This window comes from Scedosporium apiospermum (genome assembly GCF_000732125.1).
Source record: "Scedosporium apiospermum strain IHEM 14462 chromosome Unknown SEQ_SAPIO_0098, whole genome shotgun sequence".
Classification (NCBI taxonomy): domain Eukaryota; kingdom Fungi; phylum Ascomycota; class Sordariomycetes; order Microascales; family Microascaceae; genus Scedosporium; species Scedosporium apiospermum.
In genome coordinates, this window is record NW_015971799.1 from 247698 (window position 1) to 268357 (window position 20660).

Sequence of the window (20660 nt, forward strand, 5' to 3'; positions counted from 1 at the left end):
AACGGATCTGTGGTGACCTCTATCTCTCCGTCTCTCTCATCCCCCACCCAGAGGCCAGGGCGTCAAGATGGACCGCGAACAAACTCCAGCTGAAGTGTAAGCCAAACCACACATCTTCATCCTCAAGGTTGTTCCTAGATCCCTGCCCAACTCTCCGACTGCCTCCACTCCACATTTACAGCTACGCACACATCATCGAGTCCTTTTTCCGCGTCCATATCCATTTGCACATTTGCACATCGGTTCTTCTCCAGCTCCACTTACCATGGATGTTTTTCATCTCCGCCATCCTTCACTTCTGTACGTGCCCAACTCACTTTGGCTGAAATAGCCTCCCCTGAGAGCTGGTGAGAAAAAGGGGGGGCGTGTAGGAGTAAGAGGAAAAAGGAAAAGAAAAAGCAAAGCACCTCGAATAAGCGGACATGTAAGACATTCGTGGCACTCCCTTCCCCCCCTCCCGCTGCTTTTTGTCAAGAGATGCCGTCACTGACAGCTGCAGGGCTTTACTTTTTTTTCCCGCAGCCAGGCTCGATCTATCGATCTTGGTTCCCTTGGGCCGCCTTAGCGTACATGTTTTGAAGATTTGATTGACACGCGGCTTGATATTGTGGCTCGCTTTACCTTTGTACATCAATGGATACCGATTTTAGAGGGTGTAGGCCAGAATGTGCATCTTGTAGACTCGTACGAGCCGAGCCGTAAAAATGAAAGTAGCAGTGTGACTATTTCATAGAGCTGATTCGAAGGGAAATCTTCCGAATTCCCCGACCACTCAGCCCATTTCTCTTTGTAGTATTTCCTCATCCAGTCTCCGTTTTTTTACACCGCCAGATACGTACGCCGGCTGCTCCGGCGATTCGGGGCCGCCGAGCTCCGGAACTAGACGTTTCGGCCGAGTTTGGAAGAAGGAATCTCTGGGTGCCGGCTCCTTCAAGCGGAGGTACACCGCGGAGCTATGGTCCTTTTCGTCTACGATTTCCCAGACGGCCGTGCCGCCGATTTGTCGGCGCTTGTCCGCGATTGACCTTTGCCTATAATCGGCCAGCCTTCATCAAAGTCTTTGTAAGTTGTCGTCATAATGTCTTGCAGAGGCCGCTCTCAGAGCAGATATTCAGCCCACTCGGCATATCGCTGCGGACCAGTTTTCACGTCGGCTTCTGCTAGGGACGACATCGGGGGTTTAACAAAGGAGCAGTAGAGATCGTCACTTACGGCGAGGAAGGGGAAGGCGGAAAAGGGAGAAAGCAGTGTAGACGGGACCATTGGAGCTTGAGAAGGAGGAACGCCTTGATACTCGCTTCAGCTGGTTGCAACCCATTACCTGGTTCAAACAGCCAACTATGATGGATGGACGATAAAATGATTGCTATTACGTCTCCATTTGCAGCCCTGGTTCTTCGCTGGAGGTCGTCATCGTCGACATCTAGATCCCGGCCCAGGGCTGACCGCGGTTCCGGGTAGACGCGCCGAAGCGAACGGCGGCAAGCCATCACTGTGAGTTTTCTGCTAGTTCCCTGGGGAAACAAGCATCCGTTCATATCAGTCCCGGCGGGGTGATGCGCCGGAAGACACCAGAAATCCTTGCTGCCTTGGTCGGACATAGAGCTAGAGAAAGATGCCTCAGTGGCGAAAGACAAGCTAGCCACGCCTTGCTTTCTTGTGGGTTCTATGCCGATAATTGCGTGAGTGTGCTCCTCTCCAAACTAAATGTTAAGGATTCTCCGTCTCATACTGCCCCTGCTTCCCCAAATGGACACAGACCAATCCTGATAAACCCTCTCAGCTTTGCCATTCCGCCCAGGCCACCTTCCACTGTCCCAGCAAACTCTTTATCGACCCAGCCCTTGGTTTAGAGAAAGCCAAAATCGATAATCCAAGCATTAGCGTCTCTATCGAGGAGAACGCTCTCTGCCGTGACATCCCCCAGATAACGTCGGCGATGACGGCGTTAAGGTATGTCACCCACGGCGGCCCCGGAGAAGTTGGGAGCTCATCGGGGTCGATGTAGCTTACAGTAACCCTGATATATAGCCCTAGTCACTCACCACGACACCGTGAAGGCGGCACATAATGAGGTGGAGGATCCGGATTAATCGCACTAATCTTCTTGTATGCCCGAAGCCTGGTTGCAGTCTGCGGTGGGGAGTTGCACAGCTCAAATAAGCAGGTTGTCTTGAAGTTGTCTTGACATTGCTGATAAAGACCCTTCGGAGCCACTTGCGTGGCACATCTTCGGGATCGCCAAAGCTGAGGAAGACCCTGGACGTATCGTATTAGATACGTCCACGTCTCATTACCATCTAAGACCTTGCCCTCATCGAGCCAGACTCCAGGCAGAAGAGAGGGATGCTTGCCCAATCAGGCGCCGCTGTCGTCGCAATTCCCCATCCATGGTGAGTATATAGCGCGACGTAAAAAATCCCGGGCCAGATAATCCCGCTTCCCGGCGCCGAGTTCGGCGCGAGATCGGTGAAGAACCGCTCAAATGGCCGAAGGATCCACTCGATAATGTCGGTCTCGGCAACGGGGAAGTGTCCCCAACTGGAGTACCTCCACATACGACGTGCAGTTGTCGGTCGTCGAGGAGAGTTGGTAAACTGTGCTAACAAAATGTCGATGTGGAAGGCCTTTCCGTTTCTGCGGCCTGTGAAGCTGGCGTTATCATGGTGAATGCTGGTCGCCTGGATTAGAATTTGTAGTTCGGGCGATTGGCCTCTTACTCGTCATCGATGGCTCCTATTATCTACGATCCTGTCTCAGTGCAGAGAAATTTCCCATGGCTCTGTCTTAGATTGACTGGTCCGACCGGGAAGAAGGTGGTGTATTTCGTTGTGGGAGGCAAAGGTCATACATGACCTGACCTGGTACACTACGAGATGTCCACTACGAGATGCCCTGTCTCGACGTCTCGGCCGACACTGATCTATGCTCCTGAAATGGGAAGGGGGCTTAAATATGGTGGAAGCTGGGTACTTCGGCCAATGAGACAGCGAGTAATTCAATATCTTCCTGACCCAGGTTTGACAACCTGGTCCCAAGAACCTCGACGGTGGCTGATATGATAGTGAGAGCTTTACCAATTACGGGCAGTCTGCTTTGAGCTGTGGCCGTGATTCAATATTTCCGTAGACTCTTTCCCGCCCTGTTGCAACGGCCTTGGCTCATATCACATCTTTGGCCGCGGTTAGAGAGACATTTGCGATTTCTTCCATCCCGCAATAACGCCATTCTCATTGAATGAGAGTTCAACTGACCCCCGCACTCCGACCGTCGCTGGAGAGGAATATTGAAGGGCGAGGAGCAACAATCGATATGAACCCTTTGTCTATCGCCGCCGGTGCGGCATCACTGGCCGGGAGCACCTCCATTGTAGGTTCATCTTCCATCTTCGAGCAGATGGGAAACACTCTTGCAAAGAGTATTTACTTCTAGCTAATTCATCATATTGGGGCTAACCATCGTTAAAGTTCTCCTCCTCGCTCCTCAAGCTCATCAACGATGTTAAGAACATTGACACCAAAGTCATAAATCTCTCAGGAGAAGTCAGCCGTCTAGCAAAACTCCTAGCCTCTGTCGAAAAGACCGTGAAGCAATGTAGTACCCAGACCCTGGCTCTCGGCCACCTGGACGATCATATGTGGCGGCAAATCGATAACGCACTCGTTGACTGCAAGGTCACCGTCGATGAATTAGACCGGGTGGTCATGCGACTGACGAGCACCTACGACACTGAGGCAAAGAACTTTGTTAAGCTTATCAAGAGCCCAGGTCTTCATTTCCGGTATAGCCTTCGGAGTAACGAAATCCAGGAGTTTACTGATAAGATTTACAAATGCAATTGTGCTATGCAGACCGCTCTGTCTGTCGTGAATGTGTAAGTTCCAGCCGCCTCCACTACTGTCAAGAGCCTCGAGACCCTGAGTATTAGTTGCTAATTTCGGACCAGATCCTTGACCTTCCGTGCAAATGCGAGCCAGGATAGCCTCTTCCAAGAGCTGCAACAGCTCAGGGGATTAATCGCAGAGGCTGTGAAAGCAGTTCACAGCAAACCCGAAAGAGAGAGCGAAGGGAAACAGGAAGGGGAAGAGAAGGAGCAGCCAAGGCCCATCGATCCCTTCGCCGCGCGACAGGCTCGAAACCTCGAGGAACTCGCCAAAGCGGCTCGGAAGTTCCACCGTGAAACCAGCTACGCGGCCAGCACGAGGTCATCAATGTGGGGGGGAAGCGAGTTTGGCGTTGCTCTCACTGACGAAGAGAGGAATCGTATTGAACTCTGGAATGACAGCTTGCCCATTGTTCCGGGGTCCGAATCTGGAGGTATGGTGACCGAAGAAGGTGGTAGCCTTCTTCCCACACAAATAGACACGTCAACGACTCTGACCGCGCCAGATAAAGAGGGGAAGAAGGACTTGGAGCACCGTGGCATAAACCCCCATCGCTCTGTCGACCCCAATGAAGATGATGCCAAATCGCTTTCCAGCGAGTCTGATGTAGAACTCGATTTCTGCCGAAACCTGGAAGAGCTCGCCTATGACAGTTTCATGAAAGGGAACTATCCCAAAACAGAGGAATGCTTGAGAACGGCAATTGTGAAAGCCACCAGCGGTCCCTCCGCTAAACGTACGCTCACTTCCTTACAGCTTCGGCTCGCTCTCTGCCTTTGCGCCCTCAAAAAATGGGATGAGGCATCCTCCCTACTCTTCTCGCTACCCAAGTCCAAATCTCCCGAGAGCCTGCCAATCTACGATCTCCTGGAGGCAGTTGCTCTTGCTCATCTTAAGGACTCTCGCTTCGATGATGCCTACAACATCTGCAAGGCTGTGTTGCGTGCGAAGAGAAGGATTGCGGGAAAAGAGAGCCCCAGCTACTGCGCCTGCTTAACTATTTTCGCCATAACTTGTGAGAGGAAGGGTGCCGCTATCGAGGGAGAGGCTGTGAGACGCTCCTTGCCCCTGACTTGGCACACTCTGAGTACCGAAAGTAGTCTGGTGATGTTCCCTTTGCAAATCCTCTTAAAAGATCGGAACTTGATCTGTCAGGTGTTTGCGAAGAATGCAGAAGTATTGTTAGAAGGTCCAGTTGAGAGCCAAGGGTCGTTTTCAAGCAGGTTTCTTCTAGCTTTCGAACGACCCCCAAATGAGGTACAGGGCAGCACTATTGCGAAACGCCTGCCTAATCCGCGGCCCTTTCGATCGATGCTTTCTTTGAGGTCCTCTGACCGACTAGACTCCTTGGAAGGTGTCGATACAGCACATCCAGAGGCCGAAGACGCTGATATGTTCGAGAATATCACTTTAGTCCAATTATCTGGAGAGGCCCATGTGCCACAAGATCTGACGGGGCAAGTACGGGCCGAGGATTCCACTGATAGCAATAGTAGCCTTGCCTCGGTCCGTCTCGAAGGATCCGACGATTCTAGTCTCCCTCACAGGGGCCAGAAACGCAAAGTGAAAGTTACCCAAGACGCGGACACGCGTTCCGGCCAAGAAATTGGAATTGAGAGCCAAGATATCAACCACGATGGAGCTGATCAAGACCTGGGTTCAGGGCCGCCTGCTCTACAAACTGTCCACAGCCATACAACAAGGACTTCAGGACCCGAAGTAGGTGGGACTACAGTTGTGGTAGAGACCAGGGTGTCGGTCGAACTCCCAGCATTTGAAATTCGGCAGCCCTCAGGGCTTTTCGAGCCGAATACGCAATGGGCGAAGCCGAAATGGATGTTGCCGAAAATTGTTGGTAATATCGGTGGACCCCGGCCTGGAGAATCCTCTGGCCCTTCGCATTTACTTTGTACACGGCCGTTACCTGCGTCTACAGAGCATCCTTCAGTGGCTTTCATGTTCTGCTTTGGGACCACAGGTACTGTAGCTATGACAAAATGTGTAGAGGAGACGGTTACCTTGTGCAAATGTCCTGTAGGTATTCACGCCGGGCCATGACGGATTGAGGTCTCCTCGCTTCTTGTTAGCACTGACGTATTTCATTTAGCACCTGGAAAGGGAGGCGCCATCGTCATTGATGATTGGAATGAAGAAACTTGTCCGGAGATTGTCATCGTTTAGACACAAGGGGCCGTTGCTCACCGGCAATCCCGATCCCGCAGCTGAGATGCCCTACCCCCGATTCTGGCTCGACGAAACCGGAGAGGCTGGATTTTCGGGCCAAAGCTGGAACTTTATCGGGGACTCCGCTATGAACCCCTCCGTTTATGCGACAGAACTGCAAATGCAGGAGTTTGAGCTCTGCCAGCTCCTGTCGAAGGACAAAGAAGGGAGTCCTCTATCTGAACAACAGCTCAACTCTATGGTCTACACTATTCCCGACTTCTTGCATCGAATGGGCTGGGAGTGGCTGACGAATATGCTCTCGGACGACAATCTGATGCGCCACGCAAGGGTAATCCCGCACTCGATTGCCATTACAAATTTCTTCTTTCATTGGGAGGGGTTGAATCTCGAAAATCTGAGGGATCACACCCTGCCGCGGAGTATTGTTGTGTTGAATGCGGACGAGATAATGGTTGACTGCACTCCACTGATCTTCCAGCCCGTCTCGCCACTCCACATTGTGATGTGGGAGTATCAACAGGGATACATCGGTGAATGCGCAGGGTGAGGATTTCTCTCTCTCCCTCCCCGCCCCCTCTCATATTTATTCCTTCCCCCTCTTCTTTTTCAGGCGTAAAACATCTATGAACGCCCGGCGAGGAAGTCGGCGCCCTGCTAACCTATTACTCACGACACAGACTGAACCGAGCGCAAACTTTGTTCGCCAGCCACTGCCGCACGAGGCTGATTGCAAAGCTCCGAAGCTCTATTTACAGTATCAGCCGCATGGAGCTGAAGGAGATGCTGAAAAATTGCAGCCAGCAGTTCCGGGAACTCATTCGGCAATTCGACGATACGGAAGAATGCCATGAGCGAAACTGGATAGTCCGATACATTGCTCCCGAAGGCGCTCCCGGGTTCGGTGGAAGCTTGGCCTTTAGCGGTGCACAGATCCTGAGCTGCCTGAAGCCCTCGGTCGATATGGTTGTGAAGGCGCTTCAGCTTTGCATTGGGAGGATGCACTCTGAGGGTGGAAAGATTTCGGTACGTATTCCGCACCGCTTTTCTAATGTATTGAGGGATTAGGGGAGGAACTCTCTAACTCTTGGGACAGTACGTTCTCCTCGGAGGATCGTACACCGAATCTCCGTATCTCGTGTCCTCGCTCCGTAGGGCCGTTCAGAAGCTTTCGGAGGCGAACGGTGGAACTATCCAGGTCTTACATGCGCCTAAGGGGGTTGATGCTCGTCTTCTTGGGGCATTATATCACTCCCTCAATTTGCGAAGTATAGGAGCTGGTTTTCAGTCGAAGCCCTGGGAACACATGGCACGACGACGATGACTCGATAATCACCCGCTGTGCCCGGGGAAGATGTCACTAGTTCCTATATGGGAGATGAGTCCGCCATTCCAGCGTTCCCTAGCGATTCACCATATAATTTGGGTAGGGAGACGACGGTGTGCTCGTCCAGATCGCCTCCCAAATTTCTATTTGCAAATTCTGGTAAAAAAAAAAAAAAAAAGAACCCAACCCCATGAATGTGGCAAGCTCATGGCCTCCCGGGCCATCCGAGGAGGCTGTGCAATTGTCTAGCGGGGCCGGCATTCAAGCTAGAGGAGGACTTCCGTGAAGGGTGGCGGAAGGTTCAATTGAGCATCCAAACGCGAGAAGGGATAGATGTGAGGCTGCAAATAGCTTTTCGGTGTAAGCTCACTTGACGGGTCAAGTTTGGCTTGTTTCTCGACATGAGTAGGTGACTGTGTACGACATCGTACTGAATTAACAGAGAGAATATTTACTTCGTAGTCGCATAGAAAAAGGAAAAGGAATCATTATTGACTGCGTCTGTCGCCCTGAAGGGTGTTTCACTTTCAATGGCGGCAGCTTGGCAAACCTATTCCGAGATAAATTCCTCGAAATAAACTGGAAGGAACGCGGCGGATGTCACTTACAGCCAACTTTGCATGTGCAGGGTGTGCAGGGGCCACGTAAGATATCACGTGATGACGCTCCTAATCTCACGACACAGCGCTATTACTGGCAGCCTAGCCCAAGTCAATCGAGCATCTCAGACGTCAGCTATTAACGAGTCAAGGGCATGTCGGCCTGTTACTCTTCGTTCTGCTTTCGTCCTATCTCATTGTGTTGATATCGTCCGGAACTGCGAAGCTGCTGATCGGCAGCTGCGAGCTTCAAGATGTCGACCATAACACATACCAAGTATGTCATCTTCTCGAAACAGCTCGCTGAGAACGCAATGCTACTCCTACTGCTTCTTGCCCCCCTTTTCCCTTCGAATCTGTCTCGCACAATTCTAATATGCTGTTGTCACTTTTTCCAGGACCGACCAAGATCTCAACATTAGTATCAAGAAGGCAACGAGTCCCGACGAAACGGCGCCGAAGCGTAAACATGTACGGAGCTGTATTGTGTATACCTGGGACCATAGGTCCTCCCATGCCTTTTGGACCGGCATGAAGGTGTATGTTCTTCCTCGATCCCGCTGATCTTCGAGCTTCGAAGTTGCTCAGATGGCGCCAAATCTAACCTGCATCATTGCTGTTCCACAGCCAACCCATTCTCGCCGATGAAGTACAAACTTTCAAGGCCCTCATCACCATCCACAAGGTGCTCCAAGAAGGTCACCCTAATACCCTCAAAGAAGCCATGGCGAACCGTAGCTGGATCGACAGCCTCAACCGCGGGGTTTCGGGAGACGGTATTCGAGGCTACGGACAGCTTATCCGAGACTACGTCAACTACCTCCTCGCCAAGCTCTCGTTCCACCGACAGCACCCCGAATTCAACGGCACGTTCGAGTACGAGGAGTACCTCAGTCTCAAGGCCATAAACGACCCTAATGAAGGATACGAGACAATTACAGACCTTATGACGCTGCAGGATAGGATCGACCAGTTCCAGAAGCTCATCTTCTCCCATTTCCGGCACGTGGGCAACAATGAGTGTCGTATCTCAGCGCTGGTGCCGCTGGTGCAGGAGAGCTATGGAATCTATAAATTTATTACGAGCATGCTGAGGGCAATGCATTCCTGTAAGTGCATCTCACTATGTGCTGCCTCTGGGCTCTGCTATTTTGCACGTACCGCGTACGACGTCGGGCTTAAAATATGGGCCCCACATAATGGACGTCATTCTAACATTAACTTCCCTCAGCCACCGGCGATGACGAAGCCTTAGAACCGCTACGTGAGCGATACGGCGCCCAACATTACCGCCTAGTCAAGTTCTACTACGAATGCTCGAATCTACGATACCTTACCAGTCTCATCAGCGTCCCCAAACTTCCGCAGGACCCACCCAACCTCCTTGCCGTCGATGACGAAGCTCCCGCGCTCCCCGCAAGGCCGAAGCAAGAGATTGAGAGGGCTCCCTCACCGACTCCCGCACCGAAAAACGATGCGCCAGATGAGATCAACGAATTCTGGAAGAACGAGCTCGATCGTCAAAACCGCGAATACGAGGAGCAGCAGAGAATCCTTCAAGAGAAGCAACAGCAAGCACTCCTAGCCCAGCAGCAGGCTCAACTGCAGGCCCAACGCGACTTCGAGGAGCAACAACGCAAGTTGGCTGAGCAGCAGCGACTAGAGCAGGAGCGTCTTCTGGCCCAGCAAGCGCAATGGCAGACTCAGGGCCGACTAGCCGAGCTCGAGCAGGAGAACCTGAACGCCAGGGCCCAGTACGAGCGCGATCAGCTTATGCTACAGCAATACGACCAGCGTGTCAAAGGACTTGAAGGCGAGATACTGTCTCTCCAGGCCAACTACGGTCAGCAAATCACTAGCAAGGACGAGCAGATCCGCGCGCTGCAGGAGCAGGTCAATACTTGGAGGTCTAAGTACGAGGCTCTTGCCAAGCTCTACTCCCAGCTTCGACACGAGCATCTTGATCTTTTGCAAAAGTTTAAATCCGTACAGCTCAAGGCGGCCAGCGCGCAGGAGGCCATCGACAAGCGCGAAAAGCTCGAGCGCGAGATCAAGACGAAGAACCTCGAGCTCGCCGACATGATCCGCGAGCGCGACCGCGCTTTGCACGAGAAGGACCGCCTCAGCGGCGCTAACAAGGACGAGGTCGAGAAGCTCAAGCGCGAGCTGCGCATGGCTCTCGACCGTGCCGACAACCTCGAGCGCAGCAAGGGCAACGAGCTGTCCGCTATGCTGTCAAAGTATAACCGCGAGATCGCCGACCTTGAGGAGGCCTTGCGCAATAAATCGAGGGCCCTCGAAGACGTTCAGAACAAGCTGCGCGACGGCAGCTCGGACCTCGAGCAGCTGCTCCGCGAGAAGGAGGAGGAGCTCGAGGTATACAAGGCGGGTATGGACCAGACCCTTCTCGAGCTTAACGAGCTCAAGCAGAACCATGGCGAGACCGACCATGCGCTCGACGGCGAGATTGACGCCATCATCTTGGCCAACCTGGACAAGATTAACGACATCATAGACTCGGTGCTGCAGTCCGCCGTCCATCGGGTGGATGAGGCGCTGTACGAGCTGGACTCGACAATGCAGGCAGGTAACCAGAACGCGTCGCCGACGTACGTGCTGTCGCAGATCGAAAAGACGTCGGCGAGCGCGATGGAGTTCGCCACGGCGTTCAACAACTTTATCGCAGATGGGCCCAACGCCTCGCACGCCGAGCTCATCAAGGCCATCAACGTCTTCGCCGGCGCCATCGGTGACGTCTGCACCAACACCAAGGGCCTCCTCCGCCTCGCGGCGGACGACAAGCAAGGCGACAACCTCATGGGTGGCGCGCGGCAGTCAGCGCAGGCGACGGTCCGGTTCTTCCGCGCCGTGCAGAGCTTCCGGCTCGACGGCATGGACCCGATCCAGAAGACGGACGTTGTTATTAACAATAACAACGACGTGCAGATCAACCTGCAGAAGCTGAACAAGCTCGTGGAGACTTTTGCGCCGACGTTCGGCAAGCTCGTCGGTAAAGGCGACCTCGGTGACCTCGTGGACCAGGAGCTGTCGAAGGCGGCGGATGCCATCGCGGCGGCTGCGGCGCGCCTCGCCAAGCTCAAGAACAAGCCGCGCGACGGGTACTCGACGTACGAGCTGAAGGTGCACGATTCGATCCTCGACGCCGCGACGGCCATCACGACGGCCATTGCGCGTCTTATCAAGGCCGCGACGGCGACGCAGCAGGAGATCGTGCAGGCGGGCCGCGGCTCGTCGTCACGCACGGCGTTCTACAAGAAGAACAATCGATGGACGCAAGGTCTCATCTCGGCAGCCAAGGCCGTAGCGTCGTCGACCAACACGCTCATCGAGACGGCGGACGGCGTCCTTTCTGGGAGAAACAGCCCCGAGCAGCTCATCGTGGCGTCCAACGATGTGGCAGCCTCGACGGCGCAGCTCGTGGCGGCCAGCCGCGTCAAGGCGGGCTTCATGAGCAAGAGCCAGGACGAGCTGGAGCAGGCGAGCAAGGCTGTGGGAGCGGCGTGTAGGGCGCTTGTAAGGCAGGTGCAGGCGATTATTAGGGAGAGGAATCAGGAGGGGGAGGAGAAGGTGGATTATTCGAAGTTGGGGGCGCACGAGTTCAAGGTGCGCGAGATGGAGCAGCAGGTGAGCATACCATTTTTTTCCCCCTCTCTCCCCATCTGTTTACTCTGGTTGCACTGGGAAAATACCTTCTTTTTTTTTTTTTTTTCTAACGATTGATGTGTCTACAGGTCGAAATCCTCCAGCTCGAAAATGCTCTATCGGCAGCTCGTATCCGGCTCGGGGAAATGCGCAAGATTTCGTACCAAGAAGAGTAAGAGAGGGATTAACTTGGAAGCAGGGGAGGGGGAAGTGCGCCGGGGGGTGTGTAAGATGGGTTCGCGGTTGGTGATGATGCGCAGAAGCAGGGAAGGGTGAGAATGTTACTTGAGTCAACCTGGTTATTTGTTGCTCTTGCGTCATCATGGTCAAGGGGACTAGGCAGGCAGACAGGCAGACAGGCCGCCGTCCTCTTTTCTTCGTGGGAACCGTAGTTTGTAGATGTATTAGCGAGTATTTAAATGAACATGGCTTTTTGGTGGGATTTTCTTTCTGTCTTGTTCTATATGAGGCTGCCATCCGAGGCCCAAGAGCTCTCGGATTAGGGTACTTCGTATTATCGGCTTGGGTCTCATCGATTTATTTGGGGCAAAGATGACAATCTACTATTTCTTCCCAACGCTCTCTTCTTTTTCTGCATTATTTAATTCTCGCGCTTTTTTATTTTATATATATATATATATATATATTCTTAGTTTATCTTCTCAATTAGCTTTCTCAATTTATATTCGTAATATTTTATGTGCTTTATTTTCTTCATTCTTTTTCTTATTTTTATTTCTTATTATTCCCGCCCTTCCGCCATCGGCATCCATAAAACACAAAGATACCTCCTCAACACATCAGCATCTGCCCTGATTCTCCATCTCCACCGTCCTACATGAGTTTGTCCAAGATAAGCAAGAGTAGCAAACAAGGAAAACAAGTCATGTGCGAGTGAGAGAGCGAGTTTTTCTTCGCACCGCCCGATGGAACCTATCAGGTGTTTTCCCCCAAAAGTAAAAAAAAGACAATGTCGAAGGGTGCGTATGCAGAGTTGGGGCGGCTGCAGGCTGCGAGAGAAGAGTTCGTGTTTGTCTTACAGCAACGATTTGTGATTGTGACGAATCATTTTTTTTTCGGCCTGAGGTTGTGACAGCAGAGCAGAGGGAAGGTATGTATGTATCCGCTCTCTTAAAAAACGCACTCCGGGAAATAAAATATGAAAAAGAAAAGTGAATAAAGAAACAAGAGAAGGGGACCGAAAAGAGAGAGAAAGAAGGAAGATAGTCTAAGAGAGAGAGATCAAAGGAAACACGACTCGAGAAATCCAATATCAATCCTGCAAGTGTGTCTGTCCCCTCATCTAGGTCCAGGCAACCCCTTCTTGTTCAAGCCCAAAAAATCGTCTGAATTCGGTAATATTTTCGAGCACGTGGAGAAGCGGGGCAAAGAAAAAAGCTCGGACTCGCCCTTGCAACACGGCGGTGCAACCTGTACGAAAGCAAACAAATATTACCTGCCCAAGTTCGAAGCGTGTCGTGTACTTTCGTACTTGTAGAAAGCTGCGTTACGTGTGACAGACGTCGCCAATACCGGGTTTTGGTGAAAAAAATGAGGATTAAGACCAGGTTTGAAGTGGGGGGGACCTTGTCCATGTTGTTTGTCCTACCATGCTGGTAAGACGTTGTTTGGCCGGCCTGCAGATTCTCTATTTCCTGATCTGGACGAGGGAGGCTCTCATTTCGAGAGCCGGTGTACTAGTCGGTTTGTGGATGCCGGCAGAGGTTACTTTGCGCTGCGGTCTTCAGCTGACCCTGAACTGTGATGTCGAGTTCGATGCCAAACGGCATGAAAGTGATGAGGTGCCTCGTCCTTGCCACTTGCCACGGTCAACTTACGGGCCGCATGAAACGGTGGGCTTGCCCAATGAGGGTGTGTCGTGATGAGCGACTCATGGAAACACGGAAAGATTTGAACCAGGAAAGAATTAAGAAGGGAGCTCGATATGGGATATAGTACCTATATAGTATAGCAGCCAAATCCATCCCATCTCCCCCTCTCCAAATCCCCCCCAAATTCCGTCCGTCCCAAGTCCACGGGTCCACCCACCTCCTCCGCAACATCTCCAACCCACACCCCCCTCTAAATTATCTCCACGCCCCCGAGACCCCCGCTGCCCCCACCGTTCAAGCAGGAGCGACCCACTGTACCAGGGCCATCCCCGCTTCCCGCCCCGTCTCGGTCTCCCCCCCGTCGAAACGGACAGACGTAATTGGCCAATTTGACAAAGCCTAAGTTGACTACCCCCCCTCCCTTGCAGCTTGTGTCCTGCTGGGCTGAACATTAAAACCTGGACGATGATCCTCGTGGACCTTCATCCCTTGCAGAGGCACAAAAAAAAAAAAAAAAAAAGCTCGGGGCGGCTGGATTAATCGATCTTTCTTCATGGTAACAGTTTTCCTTGATGGGATAAAGAGGGAGGGGGTTTGATCTGGATGTTGCCTTCTCTTGGCAGGGGAAAGGAGCGGGCAGGTGGGCACCTTGGATTTTGTAGGGGGAAATCATCGTCAATTTATCGTGATGGAGGCACTGGAGCCGACATGTTCAAACCGGCAGACTTCGATCGAAGCTGAATTAAGCACAAGAGACTGGGTAAGAAGGAGGGAAAGATATTTTAAAGTACATTACTTGGCTCACGAGGAGTTCATCGGCAAGACACCGACTCGTATCAACCTACACTCACTAAACTTGCACAACTCATATTACTTCATCCAGATTTGAGGGTATATAAACTGTTCGTTTATTGACTTTTCTAAAACAAAAGTCCTCCCTCGAACAGACCATTTTGATTTCGTGAAATTCATCAAGTCGTTGCATTACGTAGAGAAAAAATTCCCCTGAAATACCCTCCCCTGAGGTCCATGCTATACCATGCTAACCATGCTGAGCCAACTCCAGAGCCAGCTCAGTTTCGCCTCCTCCTCCCTCTTCAACTCCTTGGTATCATGACCGTAATAAAGAAAAAAAAAAGAATATCGTCCTAAGTCTTCTCAGGGAAAGTCTCATACTGAAAGTAATTATAGTTAGGATCCCAGATGGGTCCACCGCTCGCGGAAACGGATTCGGCGTCGTCGGCCGCGTCGACGCCGTTGCTGTCCGTCGATGTGTTCTCGGCAGGGAGAGCCAAGGTCGACTCCTAATCGACAAAAGCTTCCATGTTTTCCATCTGTATATCCGTCGTAGCGGGGCTGAGAAGCGCGGCTTTCATACTCATGTTGTTATCTATGCCGTTCGGAAAGAATTGGCCACCATTGAGAATCATATCCTGGTCGCTATTGGCCGAAGACACGACGTTGGGCGACATGATAGTATTGAGCTTGTTCGCAAGCTTCTCAATGAGTACGTCAGAGCACTGTGCCATGTATCCAGCCTGCGTGCACTGGACAAGGAGATCGAGCTCCGTCGCGGGGCTGGGCTGGTTCTCGATAGCCGTGATGAACGCCTGCGCAGTGTTCCGATCCTGCGTGATGTAGGCGTGTCCCGAGGAGTCGCGAGCCTGGACCCAACCGAGCGCATGGAGATAGGACTCGGGAGGTACGATCAGCATAATGGGGCAGGCAATCGCCAGGAAGTCAGCGACGTTGGCGTTGTCCTTGCCGACCTCGTCGCGTACGAAGGAGTACACCTTGGCGATGAGAGCCCATTTGTTGCGGAAGTGTTCACCGGCCCAGAGGACTGTGATGTACGAAGAGACTTCCTTCTGAGGGGACTTGAGGAAAATGGTCTTGTAATAGCCTTGAACGAAAGTTTAAAAGAATTAGACCATTTCAAGTTTAACGTAGGAACGATAGCGGAAGAATAAAAACCGGGGATAAAAAAGAAAAACGAGAGAGGAACCAATCAAACTTACTTCGAAAGGCGATAAAGGCATTCAAAGGCCTCTTCGCCTTCTCTACTTTCACCTCAGGCTCATCACCCGACGCACCCTCAGGACTCAGGCCGGAGCCAAGAGGCGAGGAAGAACCGAGAGTGCTGCCCGACGAAGACCTGCCATTGACGACGGTGACAGGTCCTTGGAATTGAAAGGTTCCATCCTGGCCAGCAGGATGTTGGGAGAGGAGAGCGGAAAGACCGCTGACGACGTTCTCGGGGAGGAGGTCGAGGATCTGCTGCGGGCTCAGCCCGGCGATGAACGCGAGGAGCTTCTCGTTCCTGTTCGAGTTCGCCATCGTCATTGTTGCGGGCGGGATTGGATGGGGATTATATGTTAAATTGTGCTTCTTGGGGGTAAAAAAATAAATGTGGTAGTGAATAGAAACAAAATGAGAATAGGAGAGGGACGTAGTGGTTTGGGGTGTGTATGGTAGTGGAAGGGATTCGTTTTCTCTCTTTTTTTTTTTTCTCGGGAATCTTTTTTTTAAATTCACCCCCAGGGATTGGAATGGATTGATGTGAGAAGGGGGAAAAGTGAAGAAGAGTGTGTTGCTAGAATATTTTATATAGTCGAGGAGCATTGTGAACTGGAGGAAGTAAGGGACTGGAACTCGAGAGGGCAACGCGGAAAGGGAAGGCGAAAGGGAGCTCGTGATGCGGATGAGGGAAGGAGCAAAGGGAAGGCTCGAGGCGCTCGTCGGCTCCTTCCCAAGGGAAACTCGAGTCGAATATTCAAAGGCATGAGCAAATGTTTCAAGGAAGGCTCGCTCGAGTCACTCCTCCCACGAAATAACAACACACAATGGCCGTTGCTCTAGCCTCGCCCATGCCAGAGATTATCGATCCCAAAAGTCTCTAGACTGTCCGATTAAGCAGAGAGATAGAAACGCATGCAAGCAATAAGAGGTTTCGGATCGCAGGCGGACCGCGACGTGCGAGGAACCGGGCCGTTGACTCACGGAGTAGAATCTGCCCAAACCCAGAGTCAGAGTGGGCAGACAATCATATACGATGACCGCAAATTCACTAGCTGGCACCACTCTCATGGGATGTTCTCATGTTCTTGTTATACACACATCTCTTCCTTAGTTCAAGGGAGTCTTCTACAGTTTTGGATCCTAGCCAGCCCCGGCCAGCCTCTTCCCTGCCATCACCTGGCCTTTTAGTTTCCACATGATGTACATATGTACGCACATACATGGCTGCATGTAATGGTTAGCGGCGTGCCGTGAAAACCCCCCTCCCATGGACCTCGCCAAGATCACTACTATCGCTGTTATTGCCTTCCGCCCAATCCGCTCTCTCCGGGGCTTCATGTGCAATTTAAATGGAGCAAACATCTCCACAATCTCACCGAGAGATAGCTGACTCTACAGGTTCTAGCATATCATGACCAAGACGACACCAGACAGGAAGTGAAGGTGAAGATGCCGTTAATGTCCGCAATCGGCGAATGGTCCGTGGAGTAACGAGTAACGACTTTTCGGACCGTCAGTAGGATACGTGCTGACTGGGTTGATTGGCCGTGACAAGCTAACTCAACCTTCCCCCTTGGAAATCGACTCGAAGAAAGTGAGGTGCCTTCAGAGTCACTAGGCATAGACAAATCACCAGCGGTTATGGTGCTACAACATCGGAGCATCAAGCCCCAGGCACCATCTCGAGTCAGGAGGAAGCATTGGTGACCCACGTGGAGTTGTTTCTAACGTCGAGCTCGTCAATGGTTGATTGTCAACAGGTAATTGAAATGACTGGCGGTTCAGATTACTCTATTCTCGGATTTTATTCGAAGCCAAGCACGGATTGGAGTACCTGTCATCTCAATAGCTGAGAGTTACAATGTAAACCTGTGTGAGTATTGGAGCTAGGAAGATGGCACAGAATCTCCACACCTTTTCGCTGCTGAGCTGAATATCGTCGCTACTGAGCTCGACAGAGGGACTCGTTTGACTGATCGGAAGGAATCAGCTCGGATATTCCACTTGATTTTTTATCTCTTCGGACTGCAACACGAAGTGTGGAGAGTGTGTGGGGGGACGCGCAGATGCAGACCACTATAAATTTTCACGAGACGGTATCAAATCCGTTACAGGTCTGAGCCCAGGTCGTTGTTCCCTTTTCCCTCCACCAACGGCAAACTCCCGATCAGAGAGTGCCACGCTTTCTAGACAAGAAGGGTTCCCGTAGCTATCAGAGATGATGCGCTGCCATGTTGGCTTCCGGCCTCCAGCCAGCGCCGACTCAATTGTCTGCCGTCAGGTTCGGCTTCCACAACTCAAGATTGTCAACTTCTTGCCCCAACCCAACGACCATCGCGACAAACACTGGTCACCCTTCCGCCCCCACAGCGTCATAGCGTCGTGCGTATTTGACCGGCCCTGGAGAGGTTCCCGGATCACAGCACCGAAACTAGGTCGTAGTGCCGAGGTGAAACAAGGAGCAGGGTTTGTTCGGCGATGTGCCGGGCATGAGGACAGCCAGCCACGGAGAAGAAAGCGGCCGGTGAGATTCTAAGAAACGATAAGGTAGGCAGACGGGGCTAATCCTGGAGCCCTAACGGTTAACAGTGGGGGGAATAAAAAATCACTGGATCGCGTTTCTTCTCTGGAGCGGTTAGTCGACGGGACCCGCAAAATGCCCGAGCTTCGAGAGGAGCACGAGTGGTGAATAGGACAAGAAAAAACAATCACTAGTCCATGCAAGCATCAAGCTCTAACCGTTTGCGATGCCATTATCCAATATTAGTACATGGGGTCTCTGCAAGGCGGAGGAAAAAATAAGATAAGAAGAAGAGAAGAAGAGGAAGATGCAAGCAAGGGAGAGGGGAAGAAAAATCAAGCTGCCCATGGGCGCGTAAAAGACATCGACTCTCCTTATCACGGCGACTCTTCCCACGGCGTCTCTCCTTCTCATAGCATCTCTCCTTCTAACAGCTTTAAGCCAACTCGACAATGAATCTTCCTCTTCACCAAAGAGATATCTGCGCCCTGGCGTATACAGCTTGGGTTGACGCCTGGCTTTCGAATGCCGTCGAAGATGGCGACTCGGAGAATCAGAAAACCAGCTTGACTTTGGAGGAGCTGGGAGAGCTATTCCGGAGACCAAATCTCGTGAAGCTCTTGGACCACGAAGTCCTCCAAAACGCCGTTCGATCCTTCAAGCGGCTCCACGCCCATGGACAAGTCCTCCTCGGAGGATCCAAGGCACCGTCCTGCGATGTGACTGATATTCTCTCTCAGAGTTTCAATCCCGTCACATCTTGCACCTGCAACGGTCTTTTTCCTGTCCCGGAACACACGACAGTTGCAAATATCCTCGACACTGTCGACTGCCAGTCCGTACGAAACTCATTGGATGCAATGGATCAGGTCGTAGGCAAGTTCGACGAATGGTCATCGGGTGACCACTGCGACAATCTCTTCTCGGCAGAGAACATGCGCGTCGCAGTAACCGACCTGCTCCTCGCCAACGCCGGCATGCTCCCTCCTCCAGACACCTGCCAGGGCGCCGGTACTATGGCCGATATCCCCGTTGTCTTGGCTCCCGATCGACGGCCACACCCTCAGAACGACACCGCATCTGCCCTGCACAAAGAGCTCTACCCTACCGCGGAGGGTCTTAAAATGTGCGCGGACGCCAAGTACTACTTCGCTGCCGCCTGCGGCTCTGGATGGTGTGACGAGGGTATTCTGCGTGCCGTCGCCGACTCAGGAAATGATATCCTGATCGGAGACTACAGCGCCGCCGCCGATGGCCCCATGCTCAAACTCCTCCAACAGGTCGGCGCAGCCGCATACGCTTTCCTCAAGCTCTGCACAATCGCGGGGTCGGTGACAGAATGGCACCTCCGCCTCCTCGTGGGAATGACGGTTCAGTTCCGCGTGCTAGGCTACTACGCAGACCATGCTCGTGACCGACTTCCCGAGGGCGTTCACGGTAGCCACATGACGAGCTTGATTGCCCAACGCCACATTGACATCGCCATCAGCCACGGCATCGTGCCGGCCTCTCTGGCGACGGGACGAGAGATTGGTGAGGGGCAGTACATGCGCCTTGCGGAGGTATGCACTCTCATCAACGACATTGTCGATTTCCGGAGCGATACGTTGCGAAAGCAGCGTGAGAATGTCGTGCTGCGCGGCGTCAGGGGCAGCTTTTGCCAATATCTCGACTCCCTCATTAGCCGGGTCGTAGAGACCTCCGTCGAGCTCATCCGTTCTAATCCTTTGTGCGCTAGAGTCACCATGGCCTTCTGTAACTGGGCCGTCTTGGCTTCGCACCACAAGTTGTACGAACTTCTCACCGTCGTCCGGGAGGTCAGGGCCTACCCGAAATGCGAATATTCTTCGCAGAAGAACCGGATTTCCTACCAAGAGTTGCTGGCTGCGCTGTCGACCTACGGCACCTTGGCTTCGACCGATATCCAGCCTTCGGTTTGGAAGAAGCGGGTTGAAATGGATGAGACGTACTCAGTTGTGAGGACTCAGGGGAAGGAGCATGATGCTTGGCTGGCTGATATGACGCGCAGCTTGCTTGACCCGACCGTTCTTCGGAGGATTGCGGATGTGGTGCACTTTGAGTGGACTGGACAGACGGGAGACAAGGAATATTGTCCGTAGAAGAGTAACGAATGATCAGTGTGTATATGTTTGTCGGTTTGTTTAAGTTGTTTCATATCTGTTTCGGAGGGAAAGGCGTTAAAATCTCATGACAGAGTAAGAATAGATTCGAAATATAAACTGGATGATGAATGCTCATACTAGCACCAAACCCGTTAAGTAACCTTTCGACAGTCTTATACTGGCCCGTCGTCCGCCCCTCCGTGACTCGGACCGCTGCTGGAGTCCTCTCTCACTTTCACCACGGTAGATTAACAGGAGTTAAAAAGAAAATTAGAAATGAAAACGAAGAAAAAAGAAAAGAAAGGCAAAAACAAAAAGCTCGCTCGGGGGTTGCTCCCAGGGTCGAATCTCGGTTGCTTCCCGCGAGCTACGAAAATTGCGATTTTCTAACCTTCTGAGCGCTCCAATTGACCACTTGGCCATTTGGTCGCAGTCCTGCTGCTTGAGCTGCTCGGCTGGGAGTTCTTTCCATGGACTCGTATATAAAGTTATCACGTCGTCAACGGAG

At 52.2% G+C, this 20660-nt stretch overlaps 4 protein-coding genes and 1 pseudogene across 4 annotated transcripts; 3 read left to right on the forward strand and 2 right to left on the reverse strand.

The window, feature by feature from the left end:
• Positions 1–646: 646 nt before the first annotated feature.
• SAPIO_CDS5239 (uncharacterized protein) lies at positions 647–1263 on the reverse strand (the record flags this gene model as incomplete). The annotated part of the gene is made up of 3 exons (XM_016787605.1): positions 647–722; positions 840–1046; positions 1121–1263. 3 exons carry the CDS (start codon positions 1261–1263, stop codon positions 647–649), a joined length of 426 nt encoding a protein of 141 aa, XP_016642620.1.
• Positions 1264–3312: 2049 nt separating this feature from the next.
• Positions 3313–7392, forward strand: SAPIO_CDS5240 (uncharacterized protein; the record flags this gene model as incomplete). Its single annotated transcript, XM_016787606.1, has 8 exons — positions 3313–3369; positions 3468–3874; positions 3947–4317; positions 4390–4899; positions 5251–5603; positions 5992–6614; positions 6749–7094; positions 7165–7392. 8 exons carry the CDS (start codon positions 3313–3315, stop codon positions 7390–7392), a joined length of 2895 nt encoding a protein of 964 aa, XP_016642621.1.
• Positions 7393–8248: 856 nt separating this feature from the next.
• Positions 8249–11833, forward strand: SAPIO_CDS5241 (Endocytosis protein end4; the record flags this gene model as incomplete). Its single annotated transcript, XM_016787607.1, has 5 exons — positions 8249–8271; positions 8393–8533; positions 8622–9103; positions 9226–11639; positions 11747–11833. The coding sequence occupies 5 exons, from the start codon at positions 8249–8251 to the stop codon at positions 11831–11833; spliced, it is 3147 nt and encodes a 1048-aa protein (XP_016642622.1).
• A 2960-nt stretch (positions 11834–14793) lies between these two features.
• On the reverse strand, positions 14794–15832 carry SAPIO_CDS5242 (uncharacterized protein; the record flags this gene model as incomplete). The annotated part of the gene is made up of 2 exons (XM_016787608.1): positions 14794–15392; positions 15508–15832. 2 exons carry the CDS (start codon positions 15830–15832, stop codon positions 14794–14796), a joined length of 924 nt encoding a protein of 307 aa, XP_016642623.1.
• Positions 15833–18481: 2649 nt separating this feature from the next.
• Positions 18482–20149, forward strand: SAPIO_CDS5243 (annotated as a pseudogene; the record flags this gene model as incomplete).
• Positions 20150–20660: the final 511 nt, after the last annotated feature.